Below are 25731 nucleotides of genomic sequence, written 5' to 3'. Positions count from 1 at the left end.
TTTCTCGAGTCAATGCAACGATCGAGCCAAGGTATATCGGATTAACCTTATACCTATGCAGATTATTTACCGGTGGTTAAAAATATCATTGAAATACGTGACACCGTTAAACGCCGTCCTCGAATGTCGGATTGCAATGTCACCTGAAATATATTTTCGATAAAAAATTAAACAAGCCATATTCTTGGCGATATAACGTAATACGTATAATTTATAACCATAAAACCATCGAGCCACTGATGCAAAGCATGTGCGAACCATGTAATTGTAATATCAATCGAGACGATCGAAGGGAACTATTAATTGGGAACTTGTTCACCAGGGGGGCGTTACGATCGAGAAGTGCGATCGGTGCTCCACCTAGCGTCGATACGACGTACCACATTTCGGAGCTTTTGGGTGACGGTGGCGAGTCTTACCGAGTTCCATCGAATAAAACCGAATGAAAACCGAGCTGAGCCGAATTGGAACGAGCGTGAGTGACATCACGACGCATGTCCCATACTATCGAATATATCCAAATGACAGGTGGTGTTCGGTCTGCTCGACTCTCGAAGGTACGATACGTAACGCGAATCGGCCGAGTGCGATAAATCCTTTCGATACTAACGAATCAAGGAGTTTGACATTAAGTCCGAAAGGATCTAAATCGAACGCTCCATGGTGTGGTGACATGTTGGCGGGATCGGTGCGTCGTTTGTAGCTGTTCTCGCGTTGAGTTTTATGATGCATACCACGAGTTCATACGGATCGCTACCCGGGAGATTCAATTGCGTGAGAAGAGGTGAGTAAACTTATCTACGAGTGATCCTCACGTTTAGTCTTACACATTACTGTGCAATCGTCGTGGTCTACGAGTTTTTCGTACGGATCGATCGAAAATAATGTCGCTTGCTCCTCGAATACTGTCAAATCTTTCGACAAAGCTCAAAAGAAAGAAGGGCTCCCGATGCCGTGGAGGGGTAGGAGGATGAGCAAGGCAATTCTTCTGTCTGTCTGATATAAAGAAGACCGACGATGAGAAGATATTCCTGTACTCGAGGAATCCTCTTGAACGAAGAGGAAACGCGTGACTTGCCATAGCAAAATCTTAATCACTCGTTACGAACGTAGACACACAAATGTCTTTCTTCTTTTCAGCATTTTTCAAAGAATCCTTCGCCAGCCGAGAGATCGAACAACACGGAGTTTCTTTTGTGTGAGTAAGGAAATACGGATTTGGCGTGACACGATGTATATAATACGGAATACGATGTAGGCGTGATTGCGGATAATCTACCTATCTCTCTAATCGTACATGGTTTAAGGTGCATGTGTACAAGGATTTGGAGATTGATTTTTCATTGCTTTTCTCTCGATAAAATCACATCCGAGATATACTTTTATTCTCTTTTTATCCTCCTCCTCCTCTCCTTCCTCTTCTTCTTCTTCTTCTTCTTCTTCTTCTTCTTCTTCTTTTTCTTTCTTTTTGTTATTCGTTACTTTCGCTTTTCGAATTGCAGAGGAGTGAATTTTCCGCACGAGTACGATATGGCACACAAGTTGCACTTGCTCGCACGTATACGAACGATGTACAAGTGGAGCAGTCACGAATTCGAAATCGACTTTTAACTCTCCTTTAATTGTCATTTTCTCTTATATACCATATATAATTTATTATTTAAAGAGATATAACGACGTAATAGTAATCATATAAAACTGTCACGTGGAAAATTATTGTTTTTCCTACAATTTCATTCGTTTATCGATTACGTAGTACTATACAGACTTTTATCGATAAGTGCGGTACATCTATGAGCACGTACATCGATTAAACGTTTCCACTGATGCTAGTTGAATCAAAGTATCTTTCGATTTTGCCAGCTTGGCAAAAATCGAAGAGAGAAAGACAAGGGAAAGAGAATACAAAGTTGATTTGATAAATGAAAAAAAAAAAAAGAAAAATAAACGAAAAATTTATATAGATTCGTGTGTGACTGTCGTAATTAATCAATTTCACTTTTTGTACGAGCACGTTTACTTTTTATCGTCCATAGGTAAAACTGGTGGTGGGTCCTAATTCTGCTGATCGTAACTTCTGACGATTAATGCGCTTAAATAATTCTCAGCATAACATCTTTTTACAGCTTGATAATCATCAATTAAAACTTTCTTCGATATCTCGACAATCGATATTCGTAATGGACATTCCTAAATAAAATTGATAATCTATTCGATTAGTGTAGTTAACTGGAGACTCTTGGCTATAAATTAACATACAAAGTACCGAGTGATGATGCTTTCCACGATGTTTCAAAAATAATCCTTTACTATCCATGACGTTTATTTCATACATATACGGATAATAATTAGATGAAATTTCGTAAATTTAGATTGTGCTGGCTCGAAGTTGGCGATCTTACATGGGGCAATGCGTGTCGCGTAAGGCGGGCGCCGTCATCGCAGCATCCGGCCATCACGATTCGCCCTCCTATAGAATTATGGAGAAATCCGCGAAAATTCAGGTAAAAGCTCCACGATTCTATTCCTTTTTCTTTTTGTTTTATTCTTTTTTTTCCAGATAATTATCAAGATTTTTCAATCTTGAATAACCATGCACATATTAACGTTTAATAATTGTAAATTAATTATTAATTTCTTCCCTTTTCCGTTGGAATCCTTTCTATTATCGTACGATCGTAGTCCTCCGTTCCCATTCACAATTTCTTTACCTATTGTCTCTCTCTCTCTCTCTCTCTCTCTCTCTCGATCATTTTGTTGACCTCAAATTGCGTTCGTCGACTCCACGCGAGGATTTCTCATACATTGCTTTCGCACGTTCCGCTCGCGATCGGTAAAAGGATCTTTTTATTGAACGTATCGCTTCTTCGTACCGGTACTTTCACGTGTACCGAACTGCGCTTTGGTGTTGCCGCTTAAGTAACGTCGATCGCGAGTTCTGACTTCGAAAACCATAAAAAAGAGTTCTTTCTCCGAATTCAACATTTTTTTTTTTTTTTTTAGAGAAAAGCTTTTCAGAAAGCTTTGCGCAAAAATAAGTCGATCTTACGAAGTTTAAAAGACTCTACGGTTATCTGCTTTAATCTCCAAAAACATTCTTGTAACATTATGTAATATCCAAGTTATTCTTACCATACGACGTGCTCGCATACTTTTCAGTAATATCCCATTCAGTAATTTTAAACATTGGCGTAAACATCAGATCGTTTATCTTACGCGAATCAACCTTACTTTTTTACGAAAGTAGAAAGGAATCGTACAGGTTTAACGCCGAGAGACAGCCTCACGCTTCATTTTATCATTCTCTTGTTGGTTCGATTCACAATCGTGAGAAACTTTCGCCATATTCGTCGATATTTTCTACCGTATTTGTTCAATTCGATGTAGGAAAACTTTGTTCTGTAAAAGTATAGTTTATCCAGATTTAATATCACATCGCGTTGACGCACGTTTGCACGTAGGAGGTCCATTCTACTATTACGTGTATCGTCACGACGTACGATATAACTAGGTATAACATAAATTTCTGTTATTACGAGTTACGTTAATGTTACGCCATTGAAATCGCGAATACACGTACTTGTTTAGAATCTTTAAGAACGCGCGCATCTTAGGAATATGCGTGTTCTGTTCTCTCTGTAAATTATTATCGAGAAGAAATATTTTTTCTTTCACGTTAAATTAATTTCTCGAAAAGTTAAACAAATTTCCAATGTAAACGGCGTCGTATCGGTTTGTCATTTTTTTTTTATCTAGAAAAAAGCACGGAATGTGAATAAGAAACTTGTGGAGGAAATACCGATCCCGTAATTAAAATCTAGTTGGATAAGTCGCGAATTATAAGTTATGCTACTTGTGTCTAGCCCATGCTATTTAACTTCACGGCTCGTCTCAAGTTCCAAACGTACAAAACCATCGTATCGTGGTTCTCTCGTGTCGCGCGTGCCGTCGTGCGTGTCTGGTTTATTCGTCTCTATGTATGCGTATGTACTTCTATCGTGTACTGTGAAAAACACTTACGCGACGATTAATCGCATTAGATCATTTTATTCTTCATCGTTGCTTCGTCTTCAGATTGAAAAAAAAGGCGATTGCTTGTTATCTGACGAGTTTTTTCTCTTAACAAAGACTTCTATGTCGATACAGAACACAGTTTCGTTTCTTGATTTCTTTATTCGATCGAAAATAATAATGAAGTTTTGGTTAAAGTTCGTACAAATTCACGAGATGATTCGTTTTGTTAAAAATATTTTCTTCAATTAATTCCTCGCCCACGATGGATGCCACTTGAATGGAAACCGATCCCTATCTTCACCGAGTCCGTCTACTTTCCATTGTGTTCGTGTTATGCTCCCTGACTCTAGAATACCTGCCGGAAGCTGGAGAGAGAAAGGGAGAGAAACATAGTGTTGCCTGGGTTCGCTCGGTCTCGAGCAAGGTGCACACAAAACGAGGAGTATACGTACGTACCTATATGTAGGCATATATCTACGATTGACCGCCCTTTTTCAACGCTACAACGTCAGAAGGCAGAAAATTTAAAAATGTTAAAAGACCGAAAGATCATTTCTTTCTTTCGCGGTGTCGATATCGATCTTTTTTGTTTTTTTCTTTTCTTCAAACGGAAGGATCTTCGAGAGGCAAGATTGTTTCTTTCAAGATCATTCAAGACCGTACCCTTGACCTCGTACTTTGTCTTAATCCGTAAAAGGAAGGAATCGAGCGTGAAAAGAGCAGCGAGGTCGATGATGGCTAGCGTGCTCGCGCTCGTTACTACTACAAGGGAGATAAAATACGAGTCAGATAGCCTTTAATCTTTCGATTACATCGAGCAAATCATTTCAATATACATCTGTCGAGAGCGAGTATTTCGGATAGAACGATTTCTATGAAATTCTCTAGAATGCACGAGGAGAGAGGGAGAGAGGGAGAGAGAGACAGACAGACAGACAGATAGACAGAGAGCTACGCGCGTCCCTTATGAAAAAGAATCACGGTAGCGAGGGTGGAGGGTGGGCGTCGAGTATAGAAATAGGCTGGTAGAGATACTAAGCGATCGTTACAGAGAGAAACAAGTGTCACTCCGGCCACCGTAAGATTCGAGATTCCGGGGACGAAGAATTAAAGAAGAAGACAAAATAAAAGGAAAAAAGAAGAAGTACGTCTTCGCACGTGCGAGTCCTAAGTATAGCACTAAAATCTAGAAGAGAGAGGGAAGTAAAAGAGATAGACAGATAGATAGATAGAGATAGAGGGAGAGAGAGAGAGAGAGAGAGAGAGTACACGGACACACCCGCAAAATCGAGTGCCCGACGTGTGCTCCACACTGGCAAAGACACTGTGCAGTGGCGTCGCGACGCCGGCGCAGTTTACCGGATCGATCCGGCGTCCGTTTCGTCCTAAGTTTTCTCTTTCCGACGTGAGAGAGAAGAGAATGCTGGAGTGAGAGGGACGGCAAACCAACAGCGGAGACGATAACGACCAACGCCGACGACGCCGACAACGCCGACGATACGACGACGACGACGACGACGAAGGAACAAGAAGGGAACGTGAAAATGTACGATAACAATAAGAATCATACCAATAACGACGACGACGAGGACGAGAAGCGTCTTCATCGTGCGACGTGATGCGTTCGCGAAGACGTAAGGAGAAAGAGAGAGGATTGAATTAAGGGTAGTAAAAAAAGGTAGAGATACAGATAGAGATAGAAGAATTTGTTCATAGAAAAAGGATTAATCGTCTCGTAGAAGTCAACTTTTCTTCTCGACACACTAGCCGGTTAAAAATATTTTCTACTACATTGGCGTGGAATGACGTGATTGCTGCTCTAGGAAAAGACGAGTAAGAAATAGAAAGAGAGAGAGAGAGAGATATACAGATAACACGTTATTCGGTGTATCGATCGATCGTAAGACCGATCTTTGAAAAGTCTCTGAAACATCGAGTCATCGAAGATGGATTATCGGTGCGCTACCGGCACGAGATACGACGACGATGTCCTGGAGAACGAGAAAGGGTTGTTCGGAGCCACTGCGGTAAGGAGAAGCGCTCTTCCTATCAGCGTGTGTGTTCGTTTTGCTCTAAAAATATTAAAAATAAAACCAATAAAAAAAAAAAAAAACCATCAAAAAGAAAAAAAAACTACGTATTTCACAAATGTACATTTTGAGAATGTTGTGAGTGTGATAACGGAAAGAAGCGAGTCCATAAAATATTGAACGTTCATCGCACGTAATTCTTATGCGATTGCAATTCTTTATCTTCTTTTTTTTTGTTTCTTCACAGAGTGACTAATCGCGCTTAGCACGCATGCGCGACATTGCAATTCTAACTGTTATGTGCACACTACACCAAGGTGATCGGTTTCTCCTGAAATAATTCTTTATTAATAACAAGAGAAACATAACATAAAAACATTCGTTTCGACGTGTTATCTAATCGTACAACAAAAAGAGTTGTTCGACGCAGTCCCCATCTCGATCGATAGTTCGAATATGACGAAGCTTTTCGCGATGGAGTCGTTTCAGTTTTCGATTACAAATACATACTTCACGAAATTCATGAGCTCCGGGAGAGGCACTCGGCAGAGACTTTCGTCTAGTTCGTCGAAACGAAGTCGCGAATGGTTACTCTATTTCTGGAGTTTCTGTGTGGGGTTGACTCGTCTCCGTGACACGATTTTTTGGATAACTACTTTACACTTTGATAAAACGAACTAACACTACGGTTCTGTAAGCTTTTCTGTCGACTACAACGCACGTACTCACCTGCATAAATTAGTTCGACCATTATCAGCGCCCTTAACACGAACGAACCGAACAAGCTTCAATGTTCCAAAGTTACGTTGGCGTTTCGTTGGTTACATTTTCTATTTATTTTATCTTTAACAATATAAAATATAAAGAACTTTTTACGAAGGATCTCAAACTAATTTTTATCTAATAGGAAGAACATCAATTTCCATGCAATGCAAATTTTACGATCTCGAATCGACGCTTTCGTTTCAGAATGACAATAAGGGTGCATCGAAACGTGGCGCTCCGTGTACGCGGGGTACTGCAATGTCGTTCGGTTTTCGTAGAAGACCTACCACCGGAATCCCGATACCGATAACCAACTATACGACGGACCTAACGCTTTTACACCCACGATCCAAGTCAGCCGGTCCAGAGCAAACTCGTAGACGCGACGACGATGTTAATTACCAGGTCGTTCAAAACTCGTCGTCCGGAAGGTCGACGCCACGATTGGCACCGCCGAAAAAGGAAGCCACCGGCGTATCGACCAGAACAAATCGTTTTGGATACAGGCAAGCACAGGGCAGATACACAAATAAGGTCGGTGACATTTGCAATAGTCACACCGTTAGCCACTACAATCAGGAAAGATTTCAACAGCATCAACAACAGCACCACCACCACCATCACCAACAGCAACAACAACCGCAACAACAACAACAACAGCAACAACAACAGCAACAACAACAGCAACAACAACAGCAACAGCATCAGCAGCACGACAGTCACGTTCCTAAACAACAGAACAGAGTTGTACAGGTTTGGATCGTTTTTACTTGATCGATTTACTCGAGGATTTAATGACGGATAAAAAGCTGAAGATATTTTTTTTCCAAAGGTTTATAACGTAGCTACAGGATCGAAACTACGACCACCCTCGGCGCACAACAGCGGCAACAATAATGCCACCAACAGCGATGTCAATCGAAGAGTCTCTGGCATTCCTGAGTCGGTAACAAGGTATACGTTACACGCAAGCCATCTACCGCTTCCTCAGTACGCGGTAAGAATGAACGACACGAATTCGAAAACCGCAAAAACCGTCGCAAATCAAAGTAGAAAAATATCAACTGGTTCGAAGAGCTCGGCAAGCTCGAAGGAAGGCTCAGGTACAGAGGATTCCGGTGTGAGTAGCCATCAGAGTTGTCCGGGTGAAAGCGAAAGGGCCGAAGGTTACGATTATTTGGATGGCTCTGGGACAGGTAGAAGAGCGTTTGGTCGAGCTAGAAATTTAAAAATGGTAGTCAGTGGGAAGAGTTTCGACGTTAGAGACGTTGGGGATGACGACAGCACCGTCACCGAAATATCCGTTATACCGTTGCCAAAGTGCTTTGCGAGTCCTAATTTAAATACCGGCCTGGTACGTGAGAGAGCGACGCAGTATCAAAGAATCGTGAATAAGGACAACAGGTACACCAGTTCCATAACGTCGATGTCAACTACCTCCTCCGAGGGATACGACGAGGGCTTGGGCGAAGAGAAGGTTTACAAAGACAGATCTCGTACCGAGAAAATACCTTCCATTAAGTCGGACTTTAGTTTGCCTAGCTCGGACGATCCCGAATATGGTCACGGAGAAGCCATGGCGGACGAATACTCGTTGAGCTCGAGCGACGAGTGTCAACGTTCCAATTCGAACTCTACGCAGCACATAAAGACGATATCAGACGCCGCTAAGAACGGGAATTTACCGAAAAGTACTCTTCGTTCCGTGCTTCTTACAATCGAGGATCCTGCATTCGCAGCTGCTGCCGCTACCTCAACCGCGTTAATAGATGACGAGACATCGCCGGTTGATAGCCTTTTCGACAGTCCCACAGCCAGTATCACACAATCTGATGACAAAGTGTCGAAGAAGGAATGTATCATGGAACGATCTGGGAATACCATAGACGATGACAGTCCTGGTACTCCTACCAACGCCTCCAACTCGCTCAGTTTGTCAGAGGGAAAAGAATATTTCGACGATGAGATCGCCGATCAGCCTGGCTTGATATTTGACGATAATTCGGTCGTCGCGGTGGAGAATCAATCCGTGGCAATTAATCAAGTGGTCACGGAGAATAGTCACACGTTGGTCGAATCAATCACTAAATCAAGTAAGATTTTAATCGTTATGACGTAACAAGGACGATGCAGCTGTTTAACCTTTCTTCGGCTACAAGCAATTGATACATCTTTCTTTTCGTTTTTAACAGATGTACAACCTGGAAAGAATTCAGGTATCAGTCCACTTCATGGAAAACGAATAAGTCGTGCTGGAAGCGTCGATACGTTATCTCCGTGTGAATCAATCGCTTCGGACGATTTGATGTTAGATTATGAACGCAGCGATGCGAGTTCCACCGAGGATACACATAATCGGTTAGCCATCGTAGATTGTATATCTTAACGAGATAAGTTTCAATCGTTCCTATTGCTCCAAATATCTTGTAATGTCTTTCCCCAGATTGGACTCCAATCCCGCATTGCACGAATTAGACGATGCTACTATACTTTCTGAATTGGAGCAACAAGGGGAGGAGGTGATGAGACAATGGACTTCGCTACTGGGCACGGCTCAACCTATGCAACAGCAAACTGCTAATTCAAATAGCGTAAACAATAATATCAACAACAGCACCTCGAACAACAACAATCATTCCTCTACGGAATCTGGGTGTGTATTCGCACTTTCGTTGGCTTCGTAGTTGGGCATTTAAGTGTTACTATTTGTTTGATTTTCTTTTTCTTCTTCTTTTCTTTCTAATAGTGTACTGTTTATCGATGTATGTTATTGTTGTTGGAGATGGGACAGAGTAATTGCATCTGTAAGTAACACGTAACATTGATCCTGGGCTCATATCTCTTCCGACAATGATTCACGATTCACTAAAGAAATTATCGAAATTTCTTCTTCTTTTTTTTCTCACCGAGTGACGAATACGAGTAACACGTGGTCATTGCAGCAATTTACAAGTGTGTAGCACTTTGTACAGGATTGATTCTTTCATCATATATCCATATGTACAAAAGAGTTTCGTTTGCTTTACCCATTGATTGTCGTCCTATGGTTCGTGCGTGTTTTTCCGCTTTCGCCCTTTTGCAAAGTGTTCGATTGATTACACGTGAACGTCGTTTTGAAGTAAGACCGAAATATAGCCTTTTCACGAAAGCATGTAACTCTCGCCAAGACTCGTTCTATCTTATTGCAGGGGAATCGTATAGCTTCGCAGAAACGATCATTCGTAAAAGTGCAGATCATTTTGTTCTTCTACCAGAAAATATTACAAGATATTTTCAAACAAGCAACGTACGATAACGTTTCTGTTCAATATATCGTTTTCGATTCAAAGGAAAGCTCGATGTCTGGCTTTTAACGAGCATTCTTGTATTTAGTCGATGAAGATTTTCTACGTGCTTTCTGTAAACATACCGATCGTTCATATCCTTCCATATACAGACCGTTTAAATGCGCATACGAGCCACAGCTAGTTTTATCCATATCGCTAAGAGGGAGCACTTGAAAGGAACTTGAGCTTTTTACGGTAGTCATTTGTATCGTCATTTATAGATAGTAGAAATCTTCAAACGAATATTATCTATAGGTGTTAATCGATATCACGGCGATCAATCTTTTATCACATTTGAAACAAGGAGAGTGATTGTACCAGTATATCGTATATATATGCATACATATACATACATATATACATACATACATATATATATATACATATATATATATAGCGTTGATCGAAAATGTTTGCTATTCGTAATGAAATTGTGTATCGTTGATTTGTAGTCACCTAACCACGTCTCTGCGAAGATCGACGTGACGTGTACGCAGTAAACGAGCAACCGAGAACGCTAAAAAGAAATATTAAAAGACAAATAAAGCGGCATGAATGCATAAAATTCGAAGGGCGGGCCGACGGTGAATTTCAGCGATAGTATTTTGTGTTCTAGCGCACTAGTAAAACGAGTGAAGCAATTACAAATCCCTGATGAGGACTGCGCTGGTGGGGACTATTACCAGCTGACATATCCTAACTAGCAATCGGAGTTCGCCGGGCCTCCTCTCTCGACAGCTAACAAAGCCGATGTAGAGCAGCAAAGTTCTCGATATTTCCCAGACGGGGAACGGCTTCAGACAGATACGGCCTGACGAGATACGTACGTGTGTTTAGAAGAGAGCGTAGTGAGAGGGATACGTAGTACGTGAATGAACATTAAGGGGGCGGGGTGGGGAAGAGAGAGAGAGAGAGAAAGAGAGAGAGAGAGAAAATACGGAAAAGCAAAGAAAAAATAGAGATGTCGAGCGAAACGAGAGGGAGGAAAGGAGCCAAGGAAGAAATATATAGGGACGAAAGAGAGTTAAAGGAAAAATGAACAATAACAAAGAAAAAGAAAAAGAAGTGTCCTAAAAAAATTCGTACAAAGATACAAACAGTATACTATTCTTACACTATCGCTGATCAACCAGATACGATGATTGTAATAATTTACGAGCGTTGCCACGGATCGTAAAGAACGCAGAGAATTATAACAAGATTTTTAGAAATAATTTTTGTAACGGCGCAAGTAATGAATGAAACTATTTACTTGCCAACGGCCTCGTAAATTGCTCCGTTGTTTTCAAATGAAATTGTTACATGACATTGATCACGTAATTATCGTAGTTGCGCCGTAAGAAGTTTGCAGATATTAGTAACATTTAAGCGATTAATCAGGTATGTCAAATTCGATCAGGTAAATTTTTAATTGTAAGTCATAATTTTAAAGGAACTCTATAATAATTATATATCATTCTCGTTCTTAAAATGTTCCTTACTAGCATTATCTTTCGATTACAGCTAAAATTTACACAGAATTGTGTATACAGCTGATATTCCCCTTATTTCTATTTTTAATCTTTTAATATATTAATTTGTTTAAATATACCTCTACATGTCGTGTGTTTGACATGCCTGCAATAAATGAATACGTACATAATATTGCCTTTTCTCGAGCGTTCTCATTCCGTGGTAATAGGCTTAGAGGGTTACAGATTAAATCTAAAGGAGAATAAGCTAGAGATTATTTTTCCAATTTCATACGTCCTTTTTGCCACGTCCGATAATTACTCGTCCTTTCTCGAGATCTCAATGATGGGCTAATCGTAAGATATAGACACACGATATGATATAGACATATATTATACGCATATATATCTATATATATATATATAGACTTTCGGTGTTTTCAAGGACTTTCGAGGTCTCTAATCAACCAGTAAAAATAATCTATGTAGCGTGTAGTTACTACTTTGTTTCTACCGTATCATTATATCGCTCTTATCGTGTATTATTGTAGCGCATGCATGCATACGTATCTACGAAGAGATCGTTCGATCTTTATATATTCCAAAAAATAATCACATTGAACTATATAAATATAAATAGGAGCGATTCTGTAAGAACGATCGATCGGATTTCAAGCTTCATTTAAATCTCGGTGCTTCCTTTCATCTCGTGAAAAAAGAAACGCAATCGTTATCGTTTTATTCTCGAACTATAGTTCAACGAAGGAAAAAACGCGATTAACTCTAATCTCACTGTTGCGATTATCCGCAGAGATATAAACGACTTCCAATTTAAGAATTTAGTTGTTTGATTGATAAACGAAAAGAATAATCGTTGCATAATATCGCTTCCTTATCGAGCTACGATTACGAGAATAATGAAATACCTTGAAATATTTTCAGGATCGTTGAATGACGTGCTCTTTTTAAGTTCGACGTAACAGCCCTACGTGCTTATTTTTCTTTCTCGAACAGATCGGATACCAAGTCCGAATTCAATCAAATTATTGCATATACAAACATATATATATATATATAAATATACAAATATCGCTATTATTGATTTAAAATATGACATTTATATATAAATGAATATTGCTTGTATCACTGATGCAACGCCAAAGGACCTCACTGATTACGATTAAAAGAAAATTAACTGTCCTCTAAACATTGTTCGTCCTAAAAACATTGCGAAATAATCTAGTCTTCGTATTAGAGTTTAGAAAGCAAGTGCCATAATAGGAAGCGTTAAAAAGCGTAACCTCTGAAGAAACCAGAGTTTGAGAAAGACAGAGAGAAAAATAGATATAGGTATACGTTTCCTTCGTGTTCCTAAACGATATTAGGGGAAACGTGTAAACTATTTTTCCTTAATTGATGTCCATGCTACTATACTCTCGCAATAAAAATATGTCTATATACACAGGTTATTATGTCTACTATAATAAAATACTGAGAGTTATTCTCGATATTATCGTCGCGAATATCGTGCCGTTCGCTCGAAGGAAATTGTTTATGTGGGAATCGTTATGTGAGAAAAATCAAAGATTAGAAGAAAGAAGATGAGTTCGAAGAAAAGAAAATCATGAATGGAAACGCGAAGACGACGAGATTCCACCATTTTTCGATACTATCTTCTACCAATGAAACGCTAAAAAGAAGAAGAAAATGAACAGTTAATCGAATTGGAAGAAAAAAGAAAGAAAATAAAAGAATGATTGAATTTATGAATCGAGCGATCGAATCAATGTTTTTTCGAATTTTGAGAAAGAGAAAGAAATAAAGTGACGAATTAAAATGAAATCTAAGGAAAATGGATTTCTCATTATTCTGGGCGAAAGTACAAGAAGGAAGTTAACGCGAGGGGAAAATTTCAAGAAGATTACAACGAGACGAGATCGTTTTCTTCTCCTCTTCTTCTTTTCCTCCTCGAAGAAAGGAAATGATCGTCTACGAAGAACGGGTAAATAATTTCTCATCAGCTACATATCTGCATTCGCCTCCTCCGTAACGAGTAATGACTATATGAATGTGATTTGTGCATTGTCCGGAAAGTCTTCTCTTCTTCCTCATGTGTGTGTATATATATGTGTATATATATATATATATATATATATATATATATATATATCATGTTTGAAGAATCTGCAAAACAAAAGAAAAAAAGGTTTTCTCTTTCGTTGCACCAATCGTATGAATCTTGCGCGAAAATAAAGATAATAAATATACATATACATACATATATACATACATACATACATACATACATACATACATATATATATACATACACACATATATATATTGTATCTATATATATGTATCTATATGTATGTATATAATTCATAGACTTCCAGGATAATTGACGGAGAGTAAAGGGACGATTCCAAAAAAATGATTCAATTTCGAGTGATCGTCTACGATGGTAATTAATTAATCCTTGTTGTAATAGCTCGTTATTTAATCTCTTTGTTAACAAATATTATCTTCTTCTTCTTATATGCATGCACATATATATATGTATATATATAATACACACATATATATATATATAAAATTTTTTCTTATTTCGAGTCGATTCACTGTTCGTCATTAATAAAGTTAACATGATAAAGAATTTAGTGAAAAGTTAGGTAAAGATGATTATAAGTTGGGAAATACGATAAAGACGATAAAGTTCTGCATTGCTCTGCGATTCTTCCTTTTTCGCGCACGGAACTTCCTTTTTCTCTCCGCTTTATCTGGTTTTTATACGACGCTTATGGCATGGAATATCTAATATAATTCCGTTCGAGTTTACTATCGTAAAAACTACATTGTTTAGTAAACTTGCTTCGTTTAATTGATTTTTATGTGCAAACATTTGTATATCCTTTGAAGAAAAACATCAAATTCATAAAAAGTAGAAGTAAAATGAACTAGATCGTTTAGTATTTCTTTCTATTTTCTTCTTATTTTTATCGTTGTTTGACCAGCGATTACAATACTCTAAAAGCATGAGGTCTTCCCGTAATTTTTTTTCCCTGAATGTCATCCCGAATATATATATATATATTCCTAATTTCTATGCAACTAGAATGTTAATCTTACGTATATTCACCTGCAACTGCAATCGTCGATTTCTTTATTTGACCACAGAGTCATCTTAAATTATTTTCAGATTTATAACGTTGGAATTTAACAAAAACAACGAAAAATTATTTTTGAAAGTCATCGACTCTATAAAAATTCCGAGAAATCAAGGAGCAACATTTTCGAAAATTACGAGTTTATTTCTTAATCAAAGAAATCATATCACGAATTGTAATGTAAATTGAACTTTCTCAAAAGCATTTCCTTTTTACGTATTTATGTTCGCACGTACAAAGAACGCGTTCGTTATGAACCGGTTTCTTCTTGTGCTAATAGCCTTGCCATTTTTATTCTTTTTTCCAAGAGTATAGTGATTAACTATGAAGAGATTTACTAAAATAAAGGACATATATATAATTATAATATTTCGTGAGCGTTTACAGCGTCACACTTTGATCCTTCATCGATCCGTGGTCGACGGTTCTTTTTGTTAATTATCTATGTCGTAATCTGTTAGTAATTAAATCGCGATAAGAACGAATGTATCTTGAATAGATTTAAAAGAGCGAGCCTGAATTAGACCGTATAAAAAAAGTGCTTGTTCAACGAATTTCATAGTCATTTTGCTTTGCCATTTTTTCTACTTTACGCATTTTCCTTTATATTTGATATTCTGAAAAGCGTTGTACTTTTGTTTTATGAAATATTATCAGAAAAGTTGGGCGCTATTTTTCTATTGATTACCCTGCAATAAGTACATCGTACATAAGTATGTATGTTCAAATACACACATTTATTAAGTGGTTGAGTCATAACTTGTATTATTTCGTACTACGAAATGATTCATTAACTGACTTCACTTGCTGTGAAAGGATAAAATAAATGACTCGCACGTTCCGCTAACATTAAGAAACTTTTCCCAATTCATTTCATTTCGTTTTAATTTTGAAAGAGATTCAAGCGCGAAGGTTTTTTATGTCTTTTTTAATTGCGAAACTCTATTTCGTGAGAAACGGTTACATCGATGAGGGAAATCGAAATGGCGGAAGTTACTTAAATAGGTAAGCATCGTAAAGACAGTTGCTTACCTCTTATCTAGCTCTTTCATTACCAATCAGAGCGTTACCAGTTAGCGAACTCCGATCTCTTTCTACGGTTTGTTCTTTTAATTCTTTATCTTCTTCGCAAACATTGACTTGTCTGGAAAATTAGCTCAATCAAATATATCTCATCAATATGTTGACTTATGCGAGGGATTAAATTTACTATCGACGTATAACTAGAGACATTAGCGCCTTTGTCAATGACGCTATTTTGAATCAATGATTAGTTTACGTTCCTGCAATTAATCATAATACGTTGCAAATATGCTAGGTATTTTTTTGTTTGTTTACAAGTACAAAAGAGTACGATATTTTTTTCCTCAATAACTTTAACGAATAAGGATGAAAAAATTAGAAAGTGTTGTACATTGATCGCTCGATTCCTAAACGGTGAAATTTAACGTATCGATATGATCGATCGATGAGTTTAAAAATTACCGAGTGACACGAAAAAGTAAAAAAGCAAATAAAAATAAATAAAATCGATCTCGGTCTAGCTTCAGCTTGGCTAACCCTTTGCACGCAGCTAGCTTGCCCTTCAGTTTGCCCTCTCTCCTCGATTAAAAAAGGGAGGGGATCCTTCCCTTTCTCTCCTTCACTAGCACAAACTCCCTGGATATCGAGCGAAACGCTGTATTTTCGCGGAACGCATGCGCCATTTTACGACGCGCAATCCTCTCTTCTTCTTCTTCTTTCTCCTCCTCTTGGAACTTTAACTGGCAGCCGACTAGTCTGTCGATCGTCGGCGGACTAACATCGAAGGTCCTTCAAAAGTGTGTTCATCCTCTTCGAGGACATTCCCCGGAACGTGCTCGCTCGACCTTTGCTCGGCGTTTACTCTTCACGGCTTCTCTTACACATGTGTTTACGCGCGTGTATGTGCATGTGTGGACTCCTATCCGTACACGTGTCAAATCTCGCGCATTTTTCGCGCTTGCGAATGCTGACTCGCCAAGAAGACTTACTTCTTCGCCTATTCCTGTGATGCATCATCCTCGTGGAAATGTGAACGAAAGAAAAGAATGACGTGCAAGAACGTTTCGTCATCGGAATATCGTTATGAAGTCGTATACCATCGTCGTTCGCAATGGAACAATGTCTACGACGAGAAAGAATTTCTAAATGTATAATATCGATTTGTTAGACGTTCGATGTCTCTCTCTCTCTCTCTCTCTCTCTCTCTCTCTCTTTCTCTCTCTCTCTCTCATTCTGAAAATAACTTGCCAAGGGGTTGAGAATAAATCAACGAAATTGTTCGTTCCTTTCTTTCACAGTGCAACATGGATTTCTATGGATCATGTTAATAAAAAGAAAACAACTGATTTCATTTAGTCTTCGATAACAAACATTTCGTCACCGATCGGACAAAAAATGTTGTTCTTCGTTTATGCACTCTGTCATTCTTCTAATTAAAAATTCGCGATTTTTTCAAATCAATAAATAAAGTAGCGCCTATCTTTTAATTGAAAAAGTACATTGGTAGTGATCTAACCAGTTTTGTATATCGTTTTATAGAGATACGCAAACGATATCTATGTCTAGCCACACGTTAACCACAAAATAAATTAGAAGTATCGTTGGATATCTTCTCTTCTGGATCTGGTTTTACGCGTTTCTCACGCTCGCAAGACGCAATTTAAGTATTCGAGCAGAGAGAGAGAGAGAGAGAGAGAGAGAGAGAGAGAGAGAGAGAGAGAGAGAGAGAGAGAGAGAGAGGGGGAGAGAGAGAGAGAGAGAGAGAGAGAGAGAGAGACAGACAGAGAAAAATCTAACCGATAAAATAAAGTTATTTTATCGTGCACACGCGAACGAACGACGATGGCCTCTTCTCGTGTCTCATCGGGTGCTAAGAAACGAACAGTGCCATCGACGAGAATACGCGAGAACGATATCGGTGGTGGAACGTCGAATGGGAATTGCGAGGATGGTCGTGATTCCGGCTTGTCTTCGGAATGTTCGACACCGACGGGAGGTTCTCCGCCGCCTAGGCAACCAAAATCGAGTGATAATGTTATCACTACCACCACCACCAGTACTACTGCTACCACCACTACCGCCACGACTACCCCCACCGTACTTGTCCCAGTATCACGTGCTAAGTCAGAGTACGGCAGGTAGCTTTTTTCTCCTACACTCTCGCAAAGAGAGCACACATTTTTTATTGTACATAAATATTGTTCCTAAAAAACATTGTTGTGCTCTCCGACTATCAAATTTCATAATTTTGATAATTTTTTCTGACCTTTCTTTTAGTACGCAGTAGCATGTAGTAACACGTCCATCCGATCTGTAATTATTCGTATTTTCAACGCTGCTTTTGCAAATTCGGAGGATTTATTCAAATTTGGTTTATACATATTATCTTATTTTATTCTTTTTAAGAAATATTATCGTACATTATTGAATATAAAAACTTTTTAGCGGAGAAATGATCAAGAATAAAATCGCAAGCATGTTGGTAGTTTATCCAAGTTTTCTATGTTGCAGCGAAATTTTGATCGTTCCTGCGTTTTATCCCACGTTTGCATGTTGCGAAGGTATCTTTTTGCACGAATATCAACATTACCTATAATTCCACTTCGCGAGAATTCTCACGATCGACTTAATTTTTGTAAGGTGTAACATTTTTTCAAATGGTTCCACTTCGTTTATTCGAGTTTTCTAAAATATAATAATTTGGTATCTCGATATAAAATAATGCAATATAAAATATAACGATCTCTCGAAAGAACACGATACGAGTGAATGATAAAAAATGATCGCTTACTTTGTAATTGATTTCAGAATCACAAATGGGAGAAACTCAAGATTATTGCGAAGCAGGTCCGGTGCAGAGTCTCCACGTTCGTTGGATAGCATTCGTAGTCGTCAGATACCAAGTCCTCTAAGAACACCAAGAAGTGTGAGTGTTTTGCCAAGACGAATAAAACGTAAAAAGGAAGATGTAATAGCTCGGTTAGATCTATCTCGATATAATTTTGATTTTAGATACCATCTCCCAGTTTCGACTCGAGCGACGACACAACCATCAGGATCGACCGTGCTACCTTTCAGTACATGTTTCAAGACATTGTCTCTCTTAAGACTATGCTCTTAAAACTAAAAAGAGTACTTCAGGAGGTACGATGGTTAACGTTGCCTTTTAATTTGTTTCTTTTTTTCTATCTAGCCTTTGCACGACTTGGTATTTAAAACAAAAATCGATCATTTCTCAACGTCGAATGTCTCTTTATTTTTTATGCTTTTGTTGTTGTTTCGTTTGTTTTTCGATTAACACTCCTTTTTTATTTTTCATTATTGTACGGTCATCCTTCATTTTACGTTTCAAGTCAGGAGAGAACAGTTTGACGAGGGTACGTTGCATTCGTTATGTCCTTATGTTCTTTTTTCTTTTTTTAAGTTAAACTCTATCTATAAGTCTGTATGTTTTATCACGTATTTTAGCTAAAAATGTCAGATTATAATCTACATCAATATATGACCTCGCACGTTTTATTTTTCAGCCGGAGGCTCTCAACCCATTCGATAATACTGTAAAGGTCAGTAAAATATTTAACGCTAATATCGTTAATTGCCCAATAACAATTGTATCCACTATCGGTAAGCGATTTCCATGTCGTCTCATGTTATATACGCGTAGAATGGTCTCTTCTACACCCTGAACGAAGGTGGTACAGCGGATGTTAGCACGTCTCCAGGCAGCGGAGGAAGCAGTATCGCCGATGAGCTGACGGATTTACGTAGACAGGTGGTCTTCTTGCAAGGTCAAGTAGAGGATAGAGATAGAACTATACAAATACTTCAGGTAAATTTTATACTATCTGATGTTTGTTTAACTTCATTGATGCAAACAGAAAAATGTTCTACCGATTGGGTTTATATTACATTTCAGTTTCAAATGACAAAACTCAAAGCTTCAAACGGTGCAGATATGGAAAGTAATACTCCGTCAGCCAATTTTAATAAATCTTTACTCGTGGATATGTGCAATGCTGCCACGCAAACCGAAAAGGTATATTTGTTTCTATTCATTGCGTGATGCAGAACGTAGTAATTAAATAATATCAGTTAATTAGTCACTTTTTAATATAGATACGACCAGTATCGGCAGGACCTTCGCTTCTGCAATCACTTCCCCAAGATAGCACAATAGGGCCTCTCGTCAGGTAAGAAGGTACTTTTATTTCTTCGCTGAGCGTAATTAATTATTTATATATTCATAGTGACCAACAGGATTTTTTTTTTTAACTTCGATATGCTGTAAAAGAGATAAAAATAATAATTACTGATATTCGATATTGCCAACAACTTATTTCATTATATATACGACTTACTTCTAACGGAGCTACAATCTTTGACCGAGATCTATGGTAAACTAAATTATTATCAACTGTTAGTCTAAGCCCTTTGTTCTACTTTACATAAAGTCTTGTTACATGCAAACATTCACTGTATTTACATTCGCAATTGATCGGATTGATACATATTCACGTGTTCTATATTTTTATCTCTTCTATTTCATGTATCTAGATTGAAAAAGAAAATCAAGTTGGTTACGCAATATAAAATCAAACGTATTCTAAGAACTGTTGTAACAACAATTAACAATAATAAAACAGCAATTTCCTATAAATTTTATAAAAGTAAATCACACTAGATTTTATTTATTATGTTATTGCTGTTCAATATTATAAACATCCACCAGACTATAAATTAATCGAGTTTTAATGTTAGAGATAGTGTTAATATTAAAACATATAAATATTAAAAACATATAAAATAATGGTAAGATACAAAGGACGAATATACTTTTAATCCGCTTCAAAGTAATATATACTTTTCGTATATCCCTGCATTAAATGCATCATAAATAACATGTTATTATTGCTGCTCTGGTCACCTCATGCGGATGATTTCATGCGAACAGCTTCAGGATTGGGAAGGTAGAGTGCACCAGTCTATGTGATTTATTATTGGGATATTTACTTCTTTCTGCACTTAATGCCTTTATATTTGTGCATCTCTTCTATCTGAAAGCTATTTGTTTGATTACATAGTAATGATATTTCTGTTTGTGCTGCATGAAAATCCAATGTTATTTGTGACCCATGTATATATTTTTATTAACACATACATATATGTTCCAAGTACTTTATCATTTCCTCACATTTTAGAACTTATACAAATGCAAAGTTGATAATACAAGATCTATAAAGGTTTCTTTTTTCGTGATCATTCCTATCATAAAATACATGATTGCGGTTGCTAGAAAATTGATAAATAAATCCTTATTTTTATATGGATAAATTTCACTTTATGAAAGTAATAAGTGCAAGTTTCTTAATTGAAAGATTAACGATATAATGTCTACAGCATGTATTATAAATAGATATATATACATTGTTTTTGGAAATACAAATATGTTAGATAATTTTTCCTCTATTTACTCCAATTGTAATGGATTTACACTTCATAATCTTTCATGCTGCAATAAATAGCCTTGCACGGTAAGTGTAAAAGGTAATATTTTTCTTAAAATTTAGTCACACATCACACCACACCAAACACACACACACACACACACACACACACCTTTTTCATTTTATTTGTTTTTTATAAACTCTTAATTTTATTTCTTTGGTACAAACTTATTTAAAAAGATTTTATTTTGTGCAGTTGGAGTGATTCATGGAATTGCCAACGTCCCTCATCACTAGGAGAGCTTAACCATTTTAGGAACCTACATAGATCAACCGACAATTCACAACACGTATTGAGACAGCAGCAATCACAAAGACAAATTGTTAAGACAAATGCGCGAAGGAATATCACAAGGAAATCCCTTGAGCAAGAAAATAGTTAAGAATCCTACGTTTATTAATTTCGTCGAGTCGAATGACACATATACGTGCGGTAAAAGTAAAATGATGCAAAACCCACTTTATTTACAATAAGTAGCATGCTTATCGATGATATATGAAATCTTTTTCTGAATGAATCAATTTCTGAATTATATCGAAACGAATAGAATTTGTAATTATTTGATTGTTTCTGTACTAATTCTTTTTGCTTTTACCTCACGTTCATACGTACTACTTTAAGTTTGCTAATGCAAAACAATGCAAATGGTAAAAATCCCATCTATTATCAGTTAAATAGATGCGTAAATAATACGTACAATAAATTGGCGTCCATTTCATGAATCACTGTTCTATTCGCGTTTAACTCCCACCATCTTTTTATTATATTTTAAATCTTGAAATCCATTTCTTGATTGGTGGTAATGGCTAATGGTCATTAGACAAGGTGCAAGTGACGAATTTTCGATTAATTGTATGTAATATAAATAGCCGATTTACTACTTTTCAAGAGATACTGCTGAATTCTGCTTTATCTCATTTGTTCAAACTCAAGTATCACATACATAGCAATTCAATGTAATGCGATCTCAAACAGTATGCGTAACGTAATCAATATGGGATTGTATTGATTGAAAAATATATTATTTAGGAATTCATAATATTATTACAATGGTCTTGTCTCTTATTAATTGAATAGAATTCGAAGAAAAATTTAGGAGATCATACGTTATGCAACTGTTTTTTTTTCTTTTTAATGTACAATCTTTGAGAAGAAATATTGATTTTATACGATTATTATACAGTCAGGGTATTATGTAAGTTTAAATTTATTGTTTTAATTTATTTCATCTCATTAACATAATTCTTGGTGCTATTTAACTGTATCGAATTATTAAGAGATTTCTTTAGGTTTTATGAAAATCTAAAGTTTTAGAGAGTAAAACATAATACATTATATAAGATTCTTTTGTTGTAAAGAAGATACAAATTGATATAATTTATAACATCTCAAATGTAGTGCTACTTTAATCTGTAAAATTATTATTGATTTTTATGTCTTTAAATAGGTAAACAAAAATTTGCCCATTATACAATTCTATATAAATAATTTATATATAATATATCGTAGGGCAATTTTTACAGATTTCATGCTAAATACAGTCAAATAGAGAAACAAGTTATTGGTAATCAAGTAAAAGTTATTAACATATTCGTAAATGTCTGCATACATATACATATATCTCTTAAAATATGTGTGTACAAGGCGAATTCTACCTAATATTTCGAAAGGTTATTTTCATGTAAATGTATTACATCTAGACTTACTAGAAATTGCAAAATTTGCTTACCGAAATAAAAGTATATATAGTTTTATTTGCTAAGAAAATACTTAACGATAACCTTTACGATTATTTTGAATTTTTATCATTTCAATTTACTTAACCCTTACAATCTAACGATTCGGCAACTGTCTTACACAAGATGACTCCGAATAGGTTATTATCTAATTCTATTATGACACGATTTATTTGTACCGAATTATTTTTAAGGCGAGCGAGTCTAACTTAATCGCTCCAACTAAATAAATGATAACCAGGAGCAAATATCGAATAATTAAAACAGATTTCTTACGTCCAAACGTTTGCTTACACCCAAGTATCATACGACGAGGACGTATTATAATCAAGGTTAGAATCACCGTTGGTGTAACATTACTTTTGACATTCCTTTTTGTAAAAAAAAAGAGGTTTCGTATAGTGGCGCCCCTGGAACAACGGCACAGAAAAGAAGCTCCTATCCCTATTACTGATTTTCATATACATGCAAAGTATTTTGTTTCGGTAAAGTAGTAGATTGTTTCTTTTTTTGGGTGTGTATTATGTACCACTAGCGTGATTATTTTTTTCGCGCGAAATCTCTCCACAAATCGAGCCTTCGATAATTTCGACAGGTGACCACTCAATACTGAAAATAAGACAACAATACCACAAGAAATACGAAGCGGTTTTTCAGTTTCCTTTCTTTTTTCGACCACCCATATCGTTTCTCTTTTTTTTTCTGCCTTATAATTCTATCATCAGTTCGTAATATTTGTTTTTACTTTTATATATATATATATACATATATTATAAATAGAAGTAAAATTTATTTTATTCCAGTAATAAATGTTCAACTGTCCTTGCAAGTAATAACGAAGAGTTAATGCGAGTACATTATTATATCACTCATTCTTTCGACATTCTATGCAAATTATTTCATTTTAGATATCAGTTTTGTCGGGCTTTTGATCGATTTCCATAGTTATTGAAGCATTAATTATCCATAGCATTAAATTCAGAGAATGTTTCCTTTCTTTCGAACGAATGGTAGAGGAAACATCCACGCGCGTGACGACCGGAACACGCGTGAACGTTGCGGGCGAGAGATTAAGTCCTATCGAAGACTACATTTTGATCTTTAAAATAAAACGAAATATAGATACGATCGATCGTGTCTCGAGATATTTGAAGCTGATGGTGTTCTCTTGTTGGTTAAGAAGGCTCCCGAAGCAAAAAGGCATCTCGGAACGAGAATTTTAGAATAGAATCTTATTGTGGTGTTACGAAATTGATGGATCATACTTATCACATCTAAACTATTGATTTATAAATATCTGCCATTTACAGAACCTCAAAATCTGAAAAAATTTTACAGATGACTCACTAAATGTATTCTAATGAAGATTAGCTTATGATAAAGTAGAGTTTATCAGCATGAGCAGCTAATAGTATAGAGAGCGCTATTACCGGCTTTATACCTTTAACACAAGAGATTATTATTATTATTATTATTATTATTATTATTATTATTATTATTATTATTATTATAACTATTATTATTATAAAAAATAAACAAATAAAATAATTTCTAATGAACAACAAATAATTATTACCCAGATAAAACATTTCACTACACAGCAATCATTTAGATAATTAAAGTTGTTCATCAACCCTGATTTTATAAAGATTTGTACCAGCAATGAATTCATATCTAATTTTTTACTGATTTTGATGAGCAAAGTTTCGTTTCAAAGATGATGATTTACGCAAGATCTCTTTTTGAATTTATTAGAAAATTTTTATTTTTATGCATGAACTACTCTTCAAAAAAATAAAAAAAAGTATTTTATGACACGATTTTTTTCGAAGAACTACTAATATGTATAATTTATATAATACAGGTATATAATGTGCAAACAAATATAATAATAAATATATTAAGTAATAAAATAATCTATCTATATTTCCACTGAGATACAAGAAATAGAAAATATGAAAAATGTAAAAGATCATTATAGAACATAATAAATTTTAATTGAATTTAAATTGCAGCCATTAGCTCGACAGTACTTGCATTAATTAAATTAATCATATATTGCAAGTAATATCGATTTCCAGGTCTCACCACATGGAGGTTGCTGCATACGGAGACCCACGGGCTAAAGACTCTACTGTTACTATCAATTACTTTGGAATCATATAAAAACAATTTGGTATTATATAAAATCATTATTATAACATATTCAATAAAAATTATTACAAATTTGGAAAAAGAAAGAAGATCAATCGCGAAACGAATCAAAAATTTTTTTCTAATCAATCGTAATTAGACGAAAATTTATGAATCCGTTTAATATCGACCTACCTCCCCGGTAAAGAATAGAACCCTTTATACGGAATTCTATTCCCTTTAAACTAACGTGGATGTCCATTATGCTGAAATCAAAAATAAAATCTTTTTTGTTACATATATCATCTTATTATTTGATGATCATATGATGTAAACAGCATAGCTATCTGTGAACATAAAACATCTAAGCCGTTTCATAAATAAACAATCGAAATAATATGCGAATTTCGTAGAATAAATCAGCAGTCATCTGTGAACATAAAACATTCAAAACATTTTATAATTACATAAGAAATATTCGAAATAATATGCAAATTTCATACAATAAATTAGCATTCTGTTGTTCACAGTCACCTGTAAACATAAAACATTAGAAACATTTTATAATTAAACAAGAAGCA

The 25731-nt window shown here is 36.2% G+C and overlaps 1 protein-coding gene and 1 long non-coding RNA gene across 16 annotated transcripts; one reads left to right on the top strand and one right to left on the bottom strand.

The window, feature by feature from the left end:
• The first annotated feature begins 499 nt into the window (after window positions 1–499).
• LOC122634185 (putative mediator of RNA polymerase II transcription subunit 26) lies at window positions 500–23035 on the top strand. Of its 15 annotated transcripts, XM_043822861.1 has the most exons (17): window positions 501–784; window positions 1141–1198; window positions 2373–2504; window positions 7014–7562; window positions 7642–8902; window positions 9002–9167; window positions 9253–9462; window positions 18585–18702; window positions 18789–18920; window positions 19130–19153; window positions 19304–19339; window positions 19441–19605; window positions 19693–19812; window positions 19893–19966; window positions 20696–20743; window positions 21299–21307; window positions 21477–23035. In XM_043822861.1, exons 3-17 carry the CDS (start codon window positions 2403–2405, stop codon window positions 21661–21663), a joined length of 3201 nt encoding a protein of 1066 aa, XP_043678796.1. In that variant the 5' UTR covers window positions 501–784; window positions 1141–1198; window positions 2373–2402; the 3' UTR covers window positions 21664–23035. The 15 variants fall into 15 exon arrangements, 14 of the variants coding, with proteins under 14 accessions (XP_043678805.1, XP_043678806.1, XP_043678807.1 ...); XR_006328324.1 differs by lacking the exon at window positions 1141–1198 and having other exon boundaries at window positions 500–784; window positions 19877–19966; window positions 20728–20743; window positions 21299–21320; window positions 21477–21580; XM_043822870.1 differs by lacking the exon at window positions 1141–1198 and having other exon boundaries at window positions 500–784; window positions 19877–19966; window positions 20728–20743; window positions 21477–21593.
• Window positions 18172–21477, bottom strand: LOC122634199. Its single transcript, XR_006328331.1, has 2 exons — window positions 20638–21477; window positions 18172–20326 (listed from the first exon to the last, which is right to left on the bottom strand). It is a non-coding gene; the product is annotated as an uncharacterized LOC122634199 (long non-coding RNA).
• Window positions 23036–25731: the final 2696 nt, after the last annotated feature.

This window comes from Vespula pensylvanica, chromosome 14, assembly GCF_014466175.1.
Source record: "Vespula pensylvanica isolate Volc-1 chromosome 14, ASM1446617v1, whole genome shotgun sequence".
NCBI lineage: Eukaryota > Metazoa > Arthropoda > Insecta > Hymenoptera > Vespidae > Vespula > Vespula pensylvanica.
Note: the sequence above shows the minus strand (reverse complement) of the source record. Positions and strands in the feature narration are given on the sequence as shown.

Coding starts and splice junctions, on each gene's coding strand:
- LOC122634185 (XM_043822860.1), top strand. CDS start 2,403: ATGGGGCAATGCGTGTCGCGTAAGGCGGGCGCCGTCATCGCAGCATCC. Junction 9,168..9,252: donor ACCGAGGATACACATAATCG/GTTAGCCATCGT, acceptor GTCTTTCCCCAG/ATTGGACTCCAATCCCGCAT. Junction 19,154..19,303: donor GAGAGAACAGTTTGACGAGG/GTACGTTGCATT, acceptor TTTATTTTTCAG/CCGGAGGCTCTCAACCCATT.